Source organism: Pelecanus crispus, chromosome 9 (genome assembly GCF_030463565.1).
Source record: "Pelecanus crispus isolate bPelCri1 chromosome 9, bPelCri1.pri, whole genome shotgun sequence".
Taxonomy (NCBI): domain Eukaryota; kingdom Metazoa; phylum Chordata; class Aves; order Pelecaniformes; family Pelecanidae; genus Pelecanus; species Pelecanus crispus.
Window position 1 is genome coordinate 37,839,774 of NC_134651.1, and position 20,470 is coordinate 37,860,243.

General features: G+C 44.1%; 1 protein-coding gene across 2 annotated transcripts; it reads left to right on the plus strand.

Annotated features, from left to right (window-relative positions):
- Positions 1-4,854: 4,854 nt before the first annotated feature.
- On the plus strand, positions 4,855-18,789 carry DOLPP1 (dolichyldiphosphatase 1). 2 transcript variants are annotated; one of them, XM_075716947.1, is made up of 8 exons: positions 4,855-4,930; positions 12,704-12,804; positions 14,450-14,534; positions 14,803-14,902; positions 15,751-15,849; positions 17,186-17,314; positions 18,103-18,192; positions 18,677-18,789. In XM_075716947.1, the coding sequence occupies exons 1-8, from the start codon at positions 4,855-4,857 to the stop codon at positions 18,711-18,713; spliced, it is 717 nt and encodes a 238-aa protein (XP_075573062.1). In that variant the 3' UTR covers positions 18,714-18,789. The 2 variants fall into 2 exon arrangements, with proteins under 2 accessions (XP_075573062.1, XP_075573063.1); XM_075716948.1 differs by lacking the exon at positions 17,186-17,314.
- Positions 18,790-20,470: the final 1,681 nt, after the last annotated feature.

Here is a 20,470-nt window from a genome sequence, read left to right on the forward strand (position 1 = left end):
GAGATGCTTGCAAGGGGGTAAGTGTAGAGCATGTAACATCTGTTGCTCTATAAACACATCAGACTGATGTGGCTTATCCTGAAGACGACCCAATTAGTGCAATAAACAAGACAGTGCTGAGGCAGAAGTGAGAGGCAGCTGACCCAAGTGAGGCTGCATGAAATAAACTGTTACCAGAAGGATTTTAGAGACAGCAACTGAAACTAGGAAAGGTCTCTTAAGGTGTCTTGCTCCTGGCAGCATGCAGTGAGAGAAGAAACAGAGGATGTTGTATTAGCACGACACACCTGCTATATGTAAACTGTGATTCAAAAGTACATTATATTCTGAAAGCAAGTTACTTTGCCAAAAAAAAAAAAACCATGTTTATAGTGCTTTGTGTTCTTGTATGGCTGGTTTAGAAGAAAGAGTAACTTCAGCAACTTTGTATAGTGGTTAAAAAGATGCTAAAATGTGAAGATTGATGTAATAAGATGGATTGTAATTCTAAACAATCAATGCTGTTAATTTCTCATTTTTAGAGTTGTTTTATGTGTATTTATTTACTACTTTGAGTGTCTTTTGGCCTCAGTGCTTGGGGCAGCCTGCCTGCTTTGTGTACAGACAAGAACACAACAGTCTTTGGTCTTTTTGTATCCTCGAGGGAGAGGATACTGAAGCAGGGTCCCCATGAAGCAAACACTAACTTGCACTGTGGCTTTTTAAGCTAAGAAATGGTAAACTCCTAATCAATCAAATGGAAGAAAGAGAGATTTATTACAGCTTTATGCTGTTCCTTAGCTCTTATTGCAAATAGGGTAGGCTGCCCTCCCAGGGAAGGTAAAGAGGGATCTTCCTTGAGAACATCCGCAGCTTCTTGCAGGTTGAGTTCTCCCTCTCCACTTGCCAACGCTAACTTGCTCCTGCACAAGCCAAGGATGTCTGCTGAGACAAACTGATTTTCTCTTTACTGGGGAGGATGTTAAACTTCTCTACACCACCCCCACCCCTGCTGTTTCACTGCTGCTCTTTCTCCTTCCCCAATTCCAGTGTAGCTTGAGAGGAAAGGCAGAAGAAAGGTGTTTGCAGCCTCTGAAGGGTACTGTTCTGATCAGCGGGTTGAGAGGAGCTGTTCCTGTGGAAGAAGCTCTCCCTGACCTGAGGGGTGGTGGTCAGTGACCTGCTGCATTCAGCTCCTCTGGCTGCGACCCTGAGCAGGGGCTCAGGCTGCTCCCACTGATCCCATCCAGAGCAGGGCTTGGCCGAAATGGCAACCACCTCATACTCATCTGTTTTGCAGGGTAGAGTAAAAGGTTATGACGGAACAACCGCCTGCCCTCTGGCTTCCTAAGAAATCACTAGAAAATCCTTCTTCCCCCAACATATTGTGTTCAGCAAAGGAAATTCTTCAGTATTAGTAGCAGATGAGATATGTATTCAGGTAGAATCTCTAGAGATATTTGCCTTTTTTATAATGAACCCTTATTCTCAAGGGGTTAAATCATTCTGGGCTGACACTTGCAAGATTTTAACACTGATGGGGATTTAAAGTGGCTTAGCAGTTATAAAATAAAATCCTTCAATAGTTTCTGATGCTTAAACAGAATTTCAAATATGCATGACTCTCAGTTTTTATGTGGAGGTTGTAACAGGCTTCACCAGTGGTTAAAGTACATACTCAGTACTTTAGTATGTATGTAGAGACTACACCAAATGGCTCTAGGAGGGTCTTTATGATCTTTAAAGCACAAATACATTAATAAAAAAAAAAAATATGAGGAAAAACCTGCCTTGTATCTGAGAGATCAGTGTGGCTTTGAAGAGCATGACTTGTGCTGTCTCATACAAGGATGTGGGAAAGCAGGATTTTATTTACTCCTCTTCATTAGAACATTCCTCTGCCATATCTGAAACTAATGAATGTAAACTTGTGCCATTTTTGTTTCTTGATTTCCTAAAGGTGTAAAAAAACTGTTCTTGTTTTGCTTCTTTCTTTTTCTTTGCAGCTATTTTTTTTTTTTTTAAATACCTTTAATCTTAGGATGTGGGCATTACAAGTCAAATAAAACTTTCCTTCATGATTGTGGTTTTGGTTTCTAAATTTCCTGGCAAAACTGGCTAGAAACTCAAGTCTTTGGTTTGTGATTTAGGTGACAGTTGTGGTGACACCTCTGGTGCTAGAGTGGTGGTATGAAACAAGGCTTGCTCTTCTAGAGTCAAAATGCTGAATTTACAGCAAGTAAACTTAAGGGTTTTGTTTGCATGGAAGTCTTCCTGGTTCTACTGAAGACAAGTCTGTAGATTAAGCAGGCTATAAAATAAACAAGACAACTCATTGTACTTCGAGCAGTGGTTGAAAAATGTGAGGTTTTATTTTTTAGGTTTTTCTTTCTCCGTGGTGGTTTGATTGTGTTTGGGTGTGGTGTGGGTAGGCTAGCAGACTGTGATAAAGTGATAACAGAAATCCCAGTAAGGAGCAGAATCTCTTAAACATTGTCCAAGTTCTTGTAGCATACTTATCAGCCTCCCAAACCTTGTGAAAGAAACCCAGAGTAAAGACTGTGGGTTGATATCAGAGATGCCCATCTGCTGAGCAATGCAGGGAACTCATCTTCTTGTTCTGCTGAAGCAATTACAGTTTAAATACTTTCATTTTCAAATTATACAGAAACCAGATTGAATCAGATAGGCTGTTTGCTTCCACAGTGATTAAAATTTCATCCATACGCTTAAAAATAAAAAAATAAGCCTTGGTTAGCATTAATGCAAGCCTGTCGCGACCTATGATACATGCAAATAAAATGTTCATGAATAGGAAAATTTTTGTCTCGTGCCACACCCTGAAGGCTAGTTGAAAGAGTTAAAAGGAGTTTATCTTGGTTTCCATGGTGTCAGACTGTATACTCATTACATCTCCAGAGCAGCTTTGTGCTTTCTTATGCTGAAGGAACAGAGCAAAGGCTGCTCTGTGTATTGACACTTTCTTCTTATGTTCAGGAAGGAGTGGGTGAATATAGCAATGAAGCCCACAATTTTCAGTACTTGTCATGGTACATAGATCAAATGTAATCCACTCTGCCAGCATAACTCTATATTCAATAGCTTGGAAAGGAGGAGATTTATTTAACTTGAATAATGAAAGCAGTAAATCACTCATGCTACCTTGTAGCAGTCTTCTGCAATGAACTGAACTTCTGCAGTAAATATTTGCTCTTTCTTTCCAAATAATAAGACTTTAGTGCTATTTTTCTTCTTGCAATGCCAGGAAAAGTATCAACTTTGAAGATGCTGTTGAAATTAATTGGACATAGTTACAATTGCTATCTGAAAACAGGTGTATTACAACTGCAGGAAAAGGAGTTTTCTCCCTGTTCTGAAATCTTACTTTAAGGTGAACATGTTAAGGGGTAGAAATCCTAGTCTGTGTGCTTTCCTGACATATAAAAATTAAAGGCAACCCCTTGGTTATGTTTATCACTTCTTGTGCTGCTCTTGCATATTTATTTTTCTGCAGGTTTTGTTTTCTAAAACTGAATTAACTCTGATGGTTTGGTCTGAAGGTGTATTTACCTTCTACAAGCCTTTCTGTGCAATGCTGCTCATGTATCTTACTTTTGAAGTGCTGCACTGTTTGTGTTCTGCTTTTTCCTCAGGCTCCCCAGGTAAGTATTATGGTCTGGGGTCACATATGGGAACGTTCATTTTGATTTGGTCTTCGAAGTGGGTGATTTCAGTAGTCAAAGGTATTTGGGGAGGAAAAACAGGTATTACCTGGACCAGATATTGCCTGGCCTTTGCAGTACCTTTTAAAGGTTATGCAGAGTATCAGCAGCAGCATCCTGATTTCTCTTGAGAGTCTACAAGGACTTTATCTTGTGCTTTATTTTCATGTGTGCATGTTCATACAAGAGCTGCTGGTGCTTTACAGAGCTATAAAACAGATGTGGCTATAAAAATCCATCCTCTCCGTAGTTTTTCTTTTTAAAAGACAAAAAAAAAAAAAAAAAGGCGTTTTCAACAGAGCTTAGCCCTTGTCACTTCATCACTCCTGTGCTGGGGCAAGTAGAAATATTATGCCTAGACTAGTGAAATAATCCTGTTACATAGTAGTATCTGTGCTAGTACCATTTACAAAATGAAAGATTCTCTTTTAAAACCACATCTTTTCACCCTCGAAAAAGGTGACATGAGAGAAGGACGGTTTGGTTTTTATCCATTGACACTGGGGCCAGAGGAGGAAGCAGCTCCTCAGCACGCCAGCCCCAAACTGTCCCTCTCCAGGCCCCGGCCCCAGCCCACGGCGGCAGGGAATACAGGCACCGTAGCAGGAGGCCGTGAGGCACTGGGGCGGCAGCAGGGAGGTTGTGAGGGGCAGTCCTCCCGTGGGCACTGCTCCCCGTCAGCCCGGCCCGGCTCCAAAGCGGGGCACCCGAGGGCTGTCCCGGCCGGGGCCCCGCAGGCCGCGGCGGGCAGCAGAGGCCATCTTAACCGCCAGATCGCCAGCGAACCCCTTCCTCAGCCCCCCGTGCCAGCCACCCCAGCTGATTGGCTAAGAGCTGGCGGCAATGGGAGCTGGTGATTGGCTAATCTGCATCGTTCCTTTCGCCAATGACGAAGGGCAAGGACGCCCGCCTTTCTTTCGATTGGTTTTTCCGCTACCTGCGTCCTCCTCCTATTGGGCACCGATGCTAGTAGGTTATTGGTTCTGCCGCTCCCCGGGTTGGATTTTTAATTGGGTGGCTGTGGGTTGGCCGGCGCCTCACCTGGCGCGCAGCGTCATTGGGCCGCCGCTCCCCGCGCCCCCGCCCATTGGTAGCACCGCCCCTTAAGTGCGTTCCGATTGGCCATCGTGGCCCGGCCCGGTATCCGGGTAAGATGGCCGCAGTCGGAGAGTGCTCGCTCCCTGCTCCGTGGCGGCCGGTCTCCCTCACTCACGTCGAGTATCCCGCAGGTAAAGCTCCGCTTCGTCCCCGCCCGGCCTCCCCGGTAGCCGCCGCGCCGCTCTCCTGGGCGGGCCCCGCCCGCCGCCCCACGGCACCCCTGAGGGCTGGGCTGGCAGCTGCGAAATAGTGAGCCATTGAGCGGCCGCCCCGAGGCGGCCAGGCGCGCGTGCGCGCTGGGGGCGGTGGGACTCGCTGCCGGATAGTGAGCCGCGGGGGGACTCGGCGCTGCGCATGCGCCCTGGCGAGGCGCCGTGCTCCAGGGGCTGCTGAGCCCCGGGCGGGGCAGGGGCCGGGAGCGGGGGCCGGGACGCGGCCCTGTCCCGACGCCGTGGGGCCCCGGGGCCGGGCCTGCCCTCCCACGTCGCCTTCCCCTCGCCACACTACTGCCCTGTCCCCTCCGCAGCACCCTGGCATGCTTGGCCATGTGTGGTTGCCCCTGGGCCTCGAGGTGCGGGCCCCACCCAGGGCGTGCCTTGCTCCCCACAGCCCCGCTGCCACCCCACAGCAGCATGGTGGGGTCGGGTGTCCCCTCCCTGGCGTGCTCTTGGGCATCTGGGTTGATGCTGGAGCTCTGACTTAGCATGTCACAGGGCCAGCTGGCCCTGGTATTCCCTTGTGGCGTCCCAGGGAGCCATGCTGTGGCAGGGCAGTCCAGCCCTTGAGGTGGGCTTGGCTGTCAGGCGTTTTTTGTGGCTGTGCTGGGAGCGGGCCCCGGTGTCGTGCTTTGATCGGGCGATGCTGTGGGAAATGCTCGGAGGAGGACAGGCACGGGGCTTCCTGTAGGTCAGCTCTTGGCAAGGTGGGTTTGGGTACAGTCAGTGTTGAGAAGCGGTGGGTGCCTGCACGCAGGATGGGCTGTTCCAGTTGGGGCAGTGGTATGATCTGCAAAGGTCCTGGCTGTGTCCCTGTGGCACTGCGTGCCAGCAGCCTGGCCCATGTTGTGGTAGGATGAATCCCTGATCTACCAGTGTGCAAGAGCAAATGGATCTGTATTCAGATAGCAGTTGTCTAAGCAGTGTCTCATTAGTAACTGTGGTCTTTAGGAGCTCCTCTTCAGGTGCTTTGTGCTGTGCTGGTTTTGGGTGAGGTAGAAAAGCTTTTTTTTTTTTTTTTTTGGCTGCTCGTTGTAATCAAAGGTAATAGAAAAAGCAGGATGTGAGTGTCAGAGTATTAGTATTGTCAGTCTGGTCGAAATCCAAATTTGGTGTTAACACTGTTCTCAATATTGCTAGTTCTCCTAGCAAGTCCCTAACTTGCCATAAAGTGTTGCTGTATGCCCTGTTTCATTCAATAGCTGGATTTTAGTTCCTGATGAAAGCTCCTCTCAGTAGTTCAATACCTAAAGCTTCTAAAGTGCTTAGGGATCTTCTGGGTTGAAAATACCCATTTAGCCAGAAGACTTGAAATGTGACAACACTGAAAAGATCTGGTGCTGAAAATACATTATTACTTGCCCCACCCCAGCCCCCATCAGTGTGGCTGTTTAGTGGTTTTCTGTGATACTTTATGTGGAAGATTGGCACTTCCTTTTCTGCCTTGCATTTTCCTTCACCCTGTACGTTCTTCTGCCATCCTCCTTCCCAAATACACTAATGTGACAGTTCTGGGAAGACAGGGGAATAATCTTTCCAGTAGTGCTGATATATCCATCTTTCTGTCTTATCTCCTTATCTGAACCTGGCACTGTACACAGAGCATCGTGTGTGCTATTTGTTGGATTGGTTTGGGAAGTGAAGGTGGTTGAAATTGCACGAGGGTTATCTGTCAGATCTTAAAGAATGTGACATAATGCGATTATTTTCTCTCTGCATTGAGTGCTTTTATACAGGCAAATGGAGAACATGATTGTGTGGAGGGGGTAAATCACCACCGAGATTAGGGTTATGTATTGAGGGATGAACGCTGTGTTTGTCTTGGATAAAACATGTAATTATGGAAGCCTATAAAGTGGAGACAAAGGACTAAAACATTAAAACAGCTGGAGGTACAAAAGCTTCTTAATTTATTTTGGTCTAGAAAAATGAGTTGCAGTAAGATGGTAGGTCTGATACTTTTACCTGGATTTGGGGAAAGTGCTCTGACATTATTTGGAAAGCTGTTTATGTTCTGTCTGTGTACAGCTTAAGTCCAGGTCCATAAAGCTGCTAGATAATGTATATTTATAAAATAGTGATGTTGGCAGTGTGCTCAGCACAATCGAGTTAACGTAGCCTTGTGCTGATAGAGAGGGGTCAGAATGAGAAATAGATCCCGCTTTTACCAACATAAATTATTAAGCTGTCCTGGTATGTCACACACTGTTGTGTGGCAAACATCTTTTGCTCTTGGCTGGTTCCAGAGGTTGCTGGCCTGGAGTGCAGTGTGCTGAGCCACTGTGGCAGCCGGCTCTTAAAAATCTCATGTCTTTAAAGATTTCCAGTGCAGAACTGCTGTCATCCCAGCTTTCATCTGCCAAGAGTGATGGTCCCTCTCGCTGTGACCAGGTGGAAAGCAGTCACTGCTGATTTCTGTCTGGCAGATGAAGCCCGCTATTGGGCTTCTGCTTGTAATTGTGAAGGGGAGAGGTGTCTCCAGAAGGGTGTGCTCGTCCTCCCTGTCTTTACCTAATGTTTCCTTATCAATGGCAGTATAGTGCAAAACATCAAACACCCATCCTTACTGCTTGTGTGGCTGCTCAGTTCTCCAGGGCTTTCTGCGATGTCAACTTTGAGCAAGATCAAATGAGAAACAGCGGATGAACGCTGTGGTAGTCAACTGCAAACCGGTCTGAGTAGTGTGATCTTGAAGACCTAACTGAAATATTACCCATAGTAAATGTCAAGATCAAACATAGGGAGAAGAAACCAACAATGTCAGTATTACTTAACAGTGTGTTAAAGCATGCTGCTGAAGAAGACAGTCTTTAAAAATATCATCCTGATAACGCTTTCAGAAATGTTCAGTCCTGCAGCTTTTCATATCAGCACTGTACTTTGGTGAGACCAAGGAATGATCTGGCATAGTGTTGGGTTGCTGGCAGGTAGGCAGGAATAATCCTTCTTCTGTATGTCTTTCCAGTAATCAGCTGGTGATTGCATCAGTGTTGTTAAGTCCTTTGATGGATATATAAAAGCTATACTCTGAATATGTCTAATTGTTCTTTGAACCCATTTCTGCTTTGGATCTCGCAGTATCTTTGGCCCTGAGCTTTGTAACTTAATGTGGTGGCTGTTTCTTTTCTGCTTTTAAGTCCACTGCTCAGTAATTTCATCAAGCACTCTCCATCTCATGTGCAGTGAGAGGTAATAAATGTTTGCTGTCCGTTTCTCCATATCATTCTTGACTTTATAGAACTGCTGTGTCTTCTGTTGTGCTTTTTCAGCTGAAAATCTGAGTTACTTGATATTTTCTGAGTGGCTACTGTTTCATTCTTGTTATCTTTGTCCCCCTTCTATTTGCCTTCTCTGTGTTTACTGTCTCTTTTTAGATGGTGACACCAGCATCACATAATAGTTTTTGTAGTGCTGTAACAGTAACTTGTTTTGCTCTTAAAAATATTGTTGTTGCCTTTTTGACTGCTGCAGAGCATTAGATACTACTCTGAAGGTATCGGCTCATGCTAAGCCTGAGGGTTTCTTGTGAGATAAGGACTAAACTAAATCCTGTCATGTTGTGTGTATAATTAGGCTTGTTTTTTCCCGTATGCATTGCTTTGCACGGGATGACTTTGTTGCAGACTTAAAACTCATCTTCAGGGACTTCCTGTCTGTAGGGTGAGTTTCACTGGAGAAACATTGAGTTCCTGGTTTGTTTGGGTTTTTTTATTATTATTTGGAGAAAAGAAAAAAAACTTCCTCTCTTCAGTGCAGCTGGGATTCTTAAAGCTCTGGGACTTTCTGGACCTCCTCTCCTCACAGAGGACAAATTCTTGAAGGAGAGAAACCTGGCGTGCCAAACCCTTTCTCTGCAGAATGACAGAGAATCTTCATGTTTTCTCAGTGGTGAACAGTGTTTGCTACACTCAGGCAGAGTTGGAGAGGCAAGCGTGCAGAATCAACCCATCGGTGAAGAGGTGCATCGGAGCAAAGGTGCTTGTGCTGTGTATGTACTTTGGCTCAGCAGCTCTGTTGCTATTCAGTATCAGCACGTGTTGCTCCTATAGCAATGTTTGTTCTGATAACCCTTGCTGTGATTTCTGTTTAGGGTGGTAGCTCACCAGTCAGGGCTCATTTCGTAGCTAAGTAATATCTGTTGAAAGAAGCAGATACCACTCGGTTATTCGGCTTCTTTAATGCGGGGTTTTATGTTTAATCTTCCTGCTGGAATTTCATGTCTGATGCATGCCTTTTATGCAGTAATTTAAAGCCTCCTGAAGATATTTTTACTGTCCCACAGCTTGTGATACCAGGATATGCGCAAGTAGAGGAAATGATGATCCATCATGAATATTTACTGGTGTAAATGCATGTGACACGCATACGTTGCATGTTGTATGTGCAACTTGCACACATGCACTTAGTCAAGAACATAGACCAGCAACAGTGCCACAAATAGATGCTTCTATAGGAAGCAGTGGTGGCAGTGGTAAAGCTAGATCTTGTGGTAGGATGTGGTTAGAGTGCTGTTGATTCACATTTTTACATTATATACAGGTTAAGCTAATGTGGTAAAGCTTGGATATTTCCACTGAAAGAATGCTGGGTAAAATGTTGAATTGGAGCAGAAGCAGATGCTGAATGAAGGCTGAAAAAAAATAGCATGCTTCTGAGCTATGTATAGTGTTTCACCTATTTATCTCTTGCATGCCTAAAAATGAGATAGTTGGGTTCTTAATTTTTGCATTTTGAGCCCCAAATGATGTCCAGGAAAGGCTGGACTTTAAAAAAGTGGAATTTAAAACAAAACAAAACCTAAGCTATATATATATAAGCTATATATAGATTTTCCTTTTGCATTTTTCCAGAGGTTTTGTCTCTGTTCTTACTTGCTTGGAGGAATTGCTTTAAAATTTCCAAGTTTAGTAAAATGAAGAAAACCTATTTTTTATGAAAAGGTAGGGGGGACACCTGCTTGCTAGATCTGACTGGACTTAAAACTGTCAGCTCTCCTGCAAGTCCCCTTTCCCTGGGAATAAGTCTCTGAGCGCACCGGAGCGTGAGAGTAGATAGGGGTGACACGAGTAATCACGCTCTGAAGCCCCGGGAGCGCTGTGCAGCGATCAGCGCTGGCCTTTCTCTCGGAGCTTGCTTTGCCTTCTTCGCTGGGGATTTCTAATCATTTCGGAGCTGGTTTAGTTAGTGCAGCTCTGCCTTAAGCCGCTAATCTAGCGACTACCTTTATGATGGCATTAATGAGTTCCTGGTGTAGCTCCCAGGGCATAGCGAAAGTGCTGCCTTCAGTTAGTCCACAGCTCCTATTTGCCTCCTCCCCTAGGAAAAGTGGCTTCAGAATGTGAGTCTGTTTGACTGCTGTTAGCCACAGTAATATGAAATATTATTAAGGCTATCTCTGGTCTGTTTTAAATGGACAGTTGAAATGTTTGGGGAGCTATTGTGTTAAGATTGTCTGAGTAAAGGACTTGGTACTCTGCCTGCAGGCAGCATCTGGGAGTGATAGTTTCTGGTTCTCTGCCTCAGGTTCAAGTGTGGGTTGTGTGTCAGTGAAGTCTGGGTGACTTGATTTATTTGGTATGTTATCATGTAACATGATGAAGGATCTTGAGCTTGGTACTGCTGATGCTATTTAATTTTAAAAGACTACTTCCTTGAGTATTCTTCCACCATCTGCACAAGAAAGACACCCCCCCCCCCCCCCCCCCCCCCCCCCCCCCCCCCCCCCCGAGAAGATAAATAATCTGGTTTGGTTTCTAGTTGACAAAATTACAGCTTTTAGTCTTGAAGTGCTAAGCCTTTATGTACCATGGATTAACAAAGTGAATGACCTGGAACATGGCGATTCCTTACTGAGGAGCTATCTTCATTTGATAACACTGGAATTGAGACTATTAGAAAGTATTCCTAAGGCTTTTGGGTAGTTTTGATTTGTCTGGTGGCTTGTCTCATGAATTCCCTCATCATTTAAGACAGGATTAATTTTGTAGAGAGTTTGTGATTTATGTAAAACCGTAAGGGACTTGATTCGCTATTGCTGAGTAACCGACTGTCAGTTATATTCACTTTGCATTACCATAATATATTGCTGTTCTGCTTTGGGAGCATTTGGAACCCACCTGATATAAGGCTAACCTGCCATATCGTGCAAGAAGTTTCAAATTCAGTGTCTTCTAATGCTTTTTCAGGTTAAAACCAAAACAGAACGTCACTTCAGTGAAAACCCACTATTCTTGGGGGTTTTGTCCTCCAAGTCTTCCTAATTTCACTGGTGTTGCAAACTAAAACTCCTGCAAGTAATTGTTGCTGATGTTGCTGTTTCCCAAATCTAACCCAGAGTCTGGAATTCAAGAGGGAGCTGTGCACTGTACCTGATGTGACCACAACTATGTGGCAATAACATCAGCAGCGTGAACTTTGTAGCAGTGCAATAAGTTTATTTTTTTTATCAGTTCCCATATTCAGACGCTGAGGTTAAAGTCCATTTTGCCAAGTGCTGTTTTAAAATGTGGTTGCGTGGGCTGGGGAGACTCAGTATCTTGCAGTGGAATTGATCTAGGAATGAGTCCAATGCTCAGCCTTGCAGAGGCATCCTGTTTCCTTTTGAGAGGAGGGAGGAAGGATAAATTTATGTGGGGGCCGATCCTTTTGTGTTCAGTGATGGGATGGAGAAGATCTGTTCTCTGAGAACCAATATAGAAAGTACCCTGTCTCTTAAGTTGTGGACTGGGTTCATACCGTGTTTTTGTAGTGACTACTGTCTTTAAAGATTCTCTGGTAGATAGTTCTCATTCTCCTGATGTGAATTGCTGATCTTGGAACAAAATTGCTCTGGTAACTTTTTGTTTACTGGAATTTATGCTGATACCTTCTCTCCAAATACTTTTGTATGTGTCCTTTTTCGGGGGACAGAGGCAAGAGAAACTTAGATCAAAATACATAGCTGCTCTTTACTGTTGTTTGCCTACTTCTGAGATAGTTCAGGATAAAGGTTTTGAGGTACCTTATGACCTTTTGTGAGGTTCTGTTGCTGCTCCCCAATTCTTGCTGGGGGATAACTAGACTGCTAGCTATTGGGGGTGGAGGCCCAAAGTCACTTCTGTGTGCTGCTGGTTAAAAAGCAGTCTCCTTTTTTCCCCCCTTTAGCTCCCGCTATGTTTAGCTATTTATTTCCTCCCCATTTTGCTAATGCTAGTGTTCATGCAGACACATGGTGAGACAGATTAGGGAGCTGATCCAGCTGAAAACTAACCCATTTTAGTAAGGGAGTGGGAAAGGATTTGTTTGGGGAGTGTTTGCTGGTAATGGCTGGCACGGGGAGGCAATATGAATGAGGGGGAGGGAAAGACGCTGCCTCTTTTGCAGCAGCCTGTGCTTATGTTGGATTAAAGTGACTCTGGGCCCACACCCATGGTCATTGTTGTAAATTGGCTGGCAGTAATCTCTGCTGAACGATGCCAAGCTCCTCTCATCCCTGCTTTTGAACCTGCATGTAAGCACTGCTGCCTTCCTTGCCTCAGCTCCTCGGGCTGGAGCAGCAGCAGTAGTCAGCCTGCAAAATGGAGACTTGCTGCAGTGCTGAGTTTGCCCCTCTGCTCTCAGTGATTTAGGGCACCAACTGACCCACGTTCTGGTGGCAGGCAAGTACCTGTGAAGTACAAACTGATTTGTTTCTCTTGTTTGTTTCCCTAGGTGATTTCTCTGGTCAGCTTTTAGCTTATTTGAGTCTTGGTCCAATATTCATTATTGTTGGCTTTGTAACACTCATCATATTCAAGAGAGAACTTCACACGGTGAGTCCTTCTCTCCCTTCCTAGCTGCTCCTTATGACAAAAGTCTTTTCCTTTGTCACCTGGTGTTCCTGTATTTGCACTTCTTTTTCTCTCTTCAAAGAGCAGCCTTAGGTAAGGTGATCTTCCTGTCAAAGAACAGCAGGAGACACTTATCACCTGTACCAGGTTAAAAGACTGCTTAGCCTTTGCTGACTTTTCTGTTACTCTGTGGTATGTTTTGGGCATTATCTGTCCAAAAAACATTGAGGGAGGTGTCTGAGGAACTGAAGAATGCTGTTGCAGAGTGGGAACACTCCCAAGGTCAGTAGGATCATAGCACTAGTAGGTTCCTGCAAGATGGGCAGCATGTGCAGGAGATGGTGTCTGTAACTCAGTAGGATGTGCTTTCTTAGAGCTACTGGGGCAGAAAAGGGGATACAAATAAAACCTACAGATTCCCAAGGGAGTGGATCTGTATATAAGGGCTGCTTCCCAGCTGTGAATCAAATACCAGGGACAGAAGAGACTTGCTTCTGTCCAAATGACCAACAAGGGACTCTTTTGTAATACATAATGCTTTCTGTCTGCTCTGACAGGTAGTTGGGAATCGGTGACATAGATAAATTCCCTTTAGGAGGTATAAACCTCTTGTAACGTTTGCCTTCGGTAAACAGATAAAATAGGGGCCAGTGAAAGGATCTTGGCAGCAGATTTCTAATATAGGGCCATGGTGTCATGGGAACCAGTGGCTCAAGGGGCCTGGGAATGGGACTTTCTAGGTTATTAAGCTGATGCTAGCTAGGAGAGGCAGCTGTTAAGTTTTGGCAACCCAAAGGTTTCTTGTTGGCCCTAAAGACAGAATAAGCTAGAGTAACTATTGCACAAATTCATAGGTTTTTGAATACAGGGGCTTGTTAGGTGTTGATAACAAGACAAGTGTTGAGGTCAATTCCTGGTTCTCCTGATCTGGAGAGAGATGTTAGCTGACTTGCAGCAGCCTGACCTGTAGCTCAGGACATAGAGTGAAAAATTGCTTCATCATCTGGAATGGGACTGAATGTTATGGAGACAGAGTATCATCACTATCTGGGAATTTGATCAGAGCAGCAGGACTAATTTAGGGGAGGTGTAGGGACTATGGAACTAAAGAGTAAAAATAAATGTTACCAGTCTGGCTCAGTTCAGAATATTACTTAATTTTAGACTAAAGACAGCAACTTCAAGATGAAAATATTCATAGAGGGAAAAGCCAGAAAGCCTAAAAAGTCACCTTTTAAAGCTATTTACCCAAATAACAGTGTGTGCCCTCCCCCTGTTGGTTGTCGGGGAAAGACAATCCCTTAAAACCTGCCCTGTTAAAAAGTGTTGCCTTCTACACTTCCTGGTGGAAGTATGCTAACAGAATTGCTGTACAGTGTCATTTTTGTCTCTTTCTGTGTATCGTGCTGAAAAGCTGCATGTACACAATGTGTTGCCAAATACACAAAGTGGGCTAAAAAAGAAATGCCTTTCTTCCTCAGGCAGAGAATTTTGAAGCCATTGGTTTTAACTCTAGTAGTCAAAAAAGAAAATTAGAAATATATGGTTTGGAGTTTTCTCAACAGAGAGCACCTGGTAAGTAGATGGATCTTTTAGATAGGATGACACAGTTGTCTTGCCTTCACAGATCTCTTTCTTGGGAGGGCTGGCATTCAACGAGGGAGTGAACTGGTTAATAAAAAATGTAATCCGGGAGCCTCGGCCCTGTGAAGGTATGGTATGGCCCATTGGTGTCATGGTGTTGGTTGAGTTTTGAGTGGAATGCTAACTGTGGGGGGTTAGAGGGTATTTTCCCCTTTGCCTCATGTTGGCTTTGGATGTTTCGGTGTACGAAGGCTGGCAGAGCCATCTGAGCAGAGACGTGTCCTGTGAACTCATGTGCACATACTCCAGCAGAGTGGTCTGGCTTCACAACTGGAGCGTTCCAGCTGTTATGTACAGAGTAGACCTTGACCATACTCTTTCTTCTTCTCTTCCCAGAAGCCCATTCAACAGTGACCACAAAATATGGGATGCCGTCCAGCCACTCCCAATTCATGTGGTTTTTCTCTGTCTATTCCTTTCTGTTCCTTTATTTAAGGTAAAAATTCAATGTCAGGTTTTGGCTGTTAATATGTTGAAACATCTCAAATAGATGGCTCCCTTACTGTATGCCACTTAAGTGGCGTAATGGAATTAAATCTGAGGAACTGCACAATTTTCTGTGGCTAGGGTGGATGAAGCATGTCTATCTCAATCTGAATGTAGAACTGTAGTTACCATTGTTGAAAACTGAAGGGTATGGGTGGGCCTCCTATGCCTATCTGGGTACAGGTCTCCTGATTTGCATTTTCTAAGCCACGATGATCCACCAGTGTGAAGGAAGAGGGGGGGATAGGGAGGAGGAAAGAAGAGCTGCTTTCTCATGTGTCTACTCAGTTTGTCAGTGGGGTTGTCTGCAGTCTTTTAGGTAATACCTGTTGCCCACTTGCATGACCTTTTAGTTCATCTCCCTTACCAAGTACTGGTTTTACATGCTGTGCTGTGCTTTTCCGAAACTCTTGCTGGGGCATGGCTCTGTCTTGTGGCTCCACGTGTGGAGGAAGACAAAACTCGCAGTTCCTCCTAGCTTTGTGGGCGATGGAGGGACTCTGACGTCTTGGCTCCCTGATGCATATGCTCAGCATGTGCCTTTCACATCAGTTGCGGTAACTGTGAGCGTTCTGCCTTCCATCACAGCAATCCCCATTAACAGTTGGAGAGAGGGAAGTATGGCTTTCTGGCTTCTCTTTAACTGCTGCCAGTGGGACAGATTGCTGCTGGGATGGTATCGAGCTGCCCGTGACCCCACTGGAGTACAGCTTTCCTAGGGTTTCAGAGATAGTGAGAACAGAGATAAGGACTGCTCAGCTCCCTGCCACTGTGCTAATGGCTATCCATCTCTTTCAGAATGCACCAAACAAACAATGCGAGGTTTCTGGATTTACTATGGCGACATGTGCTGTCCATCTGCCTCGTCACAGTGGCTTTGCTAGTCTCATATAGTAGGTATGGAGCAATTGTTTGTCTTATGCTCTCATACAGTCCTGTGGCCTTTAACAGCCAGCAGACCTGTCATTTCGTTACCCTGCATTTCTGATCTAATTCTCGATGACTGCATTGTACAAGTCGGAGCTTTGTGGAAGCTGCTGTGTTGCCATGAGACCCTTCAAATAAGCAAACAAAGGTGCTACATGTGTGGTGCTTCACAGAAGCATTTATAAAACCCAAGATCAGCTGAGCTTGTATCAGTTCCCCGTTGGCTCCATTGCCATGCTCTAGCCTCACTGCCTCACCCTCTTTCCAGCACTAATCATGAAAGCATTATACCATGCCTCGGCACACCAGCATCTGCAGCATGTGGATTGCTACAGTTGATCAAGCTGATTGTTTTGCTTGAGCATTAGTTAATAAAAGCATTTATAGCTGTTTGACTTTCAAGATTTAGTTGTATTAAGATGAATAAAGAAAATGAAACTTTGATAATGATTTTTTTCTGCTTTAGTAGATTTAAAAAATATATACACACACACACATATAAAATGAGCTCTAGTGACTAGAAACCAGACAAATTCAGGCTAGAAATAAGGCCATGTTTTCCACAGGAAAGTAATTACCTGTTGGCACAGTTGACTGTACACTAGAGCTGATTCCTTATTACTGGTTATTTTTAAAATTCTGACAGGACAATTTCCTAAGAGATATGGTCTAATTCAAATAAAAATTAATTTGAGGAAATCCAGTGGCCTGTGCTAGGCAGAGGGTCAGATAAGATGATCTTAATGGCTTTATGATATATGGGTGAAAAGCATTTTGAATGTGACTCATGTAGCTCATGTGCAGAGATTACTTAACAGACCATTAGTACAGCTTTCTGAATGGCTGCAGTCACAGTAAGCATGCTGTGGTAGTGCAGCCTTCATGCTGTCACATTTGAGAGCAGCAAAATCATAACAAAAGTGCTGTTCTTAAAAGCCTTTAAGCCCTGGCTTTGGTGGCTTGGAGGGGACTTGTCCTGTTACTGGCTTTGGAAAAGTCTCTCATGGGAACAAACAGTAATAGTTCCTCAGCTAATCCAAAGATACATGAAGAAGAATGTGGAGGGTTACCGAGTTAAGCTTAAACTAGAAGCACGCTAAGCTGAAACTGCTGTGGCAGGCAAGACATTTTTTCCCATTTTTTTCCCCACTTTTTTGCTGGCTTTTTAATGAAAAAAGTAAGATACCCACTTTTAACATCTGGAGGATAACTTGCTCAGAATATCTGAGGGTCCAGTGAAACACCAGCCCTTGAGTCATGCCTCCTCTTGTTTTAAAGCCTGTCTGACTCTTCTCTTTCACTGCAGGGTTTATTTGCTTTACCACACCTGGAGCCAAGTCTTATATGGAGGTGTGGCAGGAAGCATTATGGCCATAGCCTGGTTTGCCTTCACACAAGAGATATTAACACCTCTCTTCCCAAGGATAGCTGCATGGTAAGTCTCTTCATTCTGTGGAGGTTTTATTCCTGCAAGTCTGCATTTTGTGGATTGCTGTTTTGCTCATTAATGACTCCCTTGCAATGAGCTGGTAACACAGGTGTAGTAGAATTACCTGGCAAAAGAAAATTCTCCTAATCAATCAGTGTAAAAATTGTACTTGCATCTGAAGCAAAACAAACATAAATATACTTCAGTCTCTAAAATTTTAGTTGTAGCTGTGCGAGCCCTGACTGTAAGTGGGCTGCTCAAACTTCTTTGAACCACCTAAGTTACAGATGTTAGAAAGGAGAATTCCTGGGTTCTGTTCCAGTTTTGCATGCTGACTGTTGTGTAACCTACTTGTTCCTCCATGTTTTCTTGTGCATGCATATACACAGGATCACATAGCCTTGCCTGATATGGGTGGCCGAGAGAAGAAATTTAAGCAGTTGTTAGTTTGTAAAGTCTTACTAAAGTTGCGAGGTGTGGCAGAGTGCTGGAGAAGCTTTTCAAGCAGAACAGACCTTTCTTAATGAATGTGTGATGACTTAGTGAAATAGCAAAGCCATTTAAATGTAATGCAGTCTGGAAACATTGTATGAGGAAAGAAAAAAAAACCAAGAGGGTTTTTCTTGTTGTAGTTATTAAATTTAACAAGGAGCTCCTTTCCCAGACTGAAGGTTAATAGAATAGTAATGTTAAGTCTGGAGCAGGTTTTGTGCTAATTTTTTTTTATTTTGATAAAAACTGTGGTGGAGAAAGTCTAATTATTTCCCCCTTTCTACCACCTTGTCCATTTCCAGGCCAATTTCAGAGTTCTTTTTAATCCGAGACACCAGCCTCATTCCTAACATCTTGTGGTTTGAATACACAGTCACGAGAGCAGAGGCAAGGTAAGGGAACCTGGGGGGTGCGGGAGCTGTAGCTGGTTTGACTTGTCAGATGTAGTTATTAATTTATTTTTCTAATATGTAAATAGCTGCTGTGGGTAGAATAGCAGAGTAAAGAAATACCAAGTTGTGGGTTAACTACTGCATCTTGAAGGCGAGTCTGTTGGGAAGTGTTTGGGATTAAAGAGTGTTTCATTTAAATAGTCAGTATTTCAGCTCCCTAGCCCATGTTCTTTTCAAGCAATTGTTTATAATCTTGCATCCACATGTGAGCTTGTGCACACTTAAGACACGGCGGATGTTCTAGGACTGTAAAGAGTAGGAAGGACTGATCTTGTCAAGTACGGTGGGGGCAGCTTTATTTTTGTGTGGAGCTAAGCAGAGCCTTACTTTAATCTTCCTATCTTTTGCCCCCTGGTTTGCCGCAATACCCTGTGATAGGGTTGGGGCCACCTCTCTCACCCTACCCTCTGTGTTGCCGTTGCAGAAACAGACAGCGCAAGCTGGGTACGAAGCTCCAGTGACTCGGGAAGTGCGGGGACCAGAGTGCACGTTTTAACGGAGACAGACAAGAGCAGAGACCGGGGAGCAGCAAGGAGCCTTTTAACAGACGGACCAAAGGAACAGGCAGGGACCGTACCCAAAACCTGAAAGCCTTTGCTCTGCTTTAGCAGCTAGCTGGATGCTCCCTGATGCATGTGGGACCGTGCAGGAGTAGAAACTCATTTTCAACACAGATGCACATTGCCGGTTGGAATGTACCATCGTGTCTACGTCAGGGGAGGGGGAAGAAAATGCCTGGTGTCATGTTCGGGGGAGGGAAACCCAAAAATGAATCCTTTCTGTGACTTTTTTTTTTTTCCAGCATGAAATATACACACTATTTATTTATTTTTTTAAATGGAACTATTGTTTTTGGGGTGGGTGAGGCATTGATTGTGTGTTTTGGGGTTTTTTTTGTTTGTTTGGGTTTTTCTTTTTGGAAGAAGATGACAAAACTAATCTCACTGATCATGCTTAATGAGGGCTTTTAATTTTTAAAAACTCTTAGGAGGGAGGGGAACTAGGATGGGGTGACTTAGGCAGAAGGGAGAAGAAGGCTTCCTTTCCTTTCTGCAACTACTTTGGGAGATCAAAATCAATTCCAACTGCACTTTGTACAGATGGAAAGAAAGACTGAAGATCTGATTTTTAACACTAGTGACGGTTCTGCAGGGAAGCCTGCACGGATACCATTAAGGGGAATGTGTGTGTAAAACAAAGGAAAAACTGAAATATACTGACTTTTTTTTTTTCCCCACTGCTGCTCCTGTTGTGTAATTAGCAAGAGTCTCTTTCTTGGAATCTCTTCTAGGTGGCAAGATTATCATACATATCTCACATTTATTCCATCTCTTCCTTTATACTTTTATTACCTCAGGGTTGCTGTGATCTGTACAGCTTCTGTTGTTGTACTGAGTGTGCTGCTGATGGCACTAGAAATCCCGTTGGTTATAAGCAGTGCTGTGTTCCAGTAAGAGTCAGCCCAAAGCCTTAGAAAATTCAGTTGCTAGTCTCTGTCTTAAGCACTGGATTTAATTTTTTTTTTTTCTGTTAAAATTTAAGGGAGGGATTTTTAAGAATGAACAAAGTGACAACCATAAATGAATAATAAGGCAAATGACTAATAACTAGCTCAGCTGCTGTCTGAATTATTTCTTGAAGAGTCCTGTTAGAATCCAACCATGAACTCAAGTAGCTTATCCTAGCAGAGACTCCTACCAGTTGTTACAGTGGCTTGGTCGGGGTTCTGCAGTAGTAACCTTGAATGCCGAACTCCTACAAGCAAGTTTTGCTTTCCATCCTTCTTCCATTCTGATTCTTCATTTGGCCAGTCAGCTCTCTGGATGCTGTGTCTCTGTGGGAGTGTGCCTGCCATCTGTGTGTGCTGGTGATGCCTACAACTTCTGTGATCCATGAGTTAACCTGGCAAGGGCTATACTCAAAGTGCTTCAGGGCTGTGCATGGACACTTTCTGTATTTCTAGTATATAATGCAGCAGTTTCAGCGTAACTAGAGGGGAGTATTTATTCAAAGCACAATAGACTTGAACTTTCACAGATAAAGGACAGCTTCTGAACTGGCTCAAAGGTCATCGGTGTGCCTTCAATGCAGTCATGTGAGCAGAGGTAAAATGACTGTCCCATCTTAGTCTTGCTGCCTGTTTTACTCTCTCCACTTCAGTCAGACTCCTGCATTATAAAGCTGCTTGAAGTGAGATGTGTTTCTGTTCATCTTGATT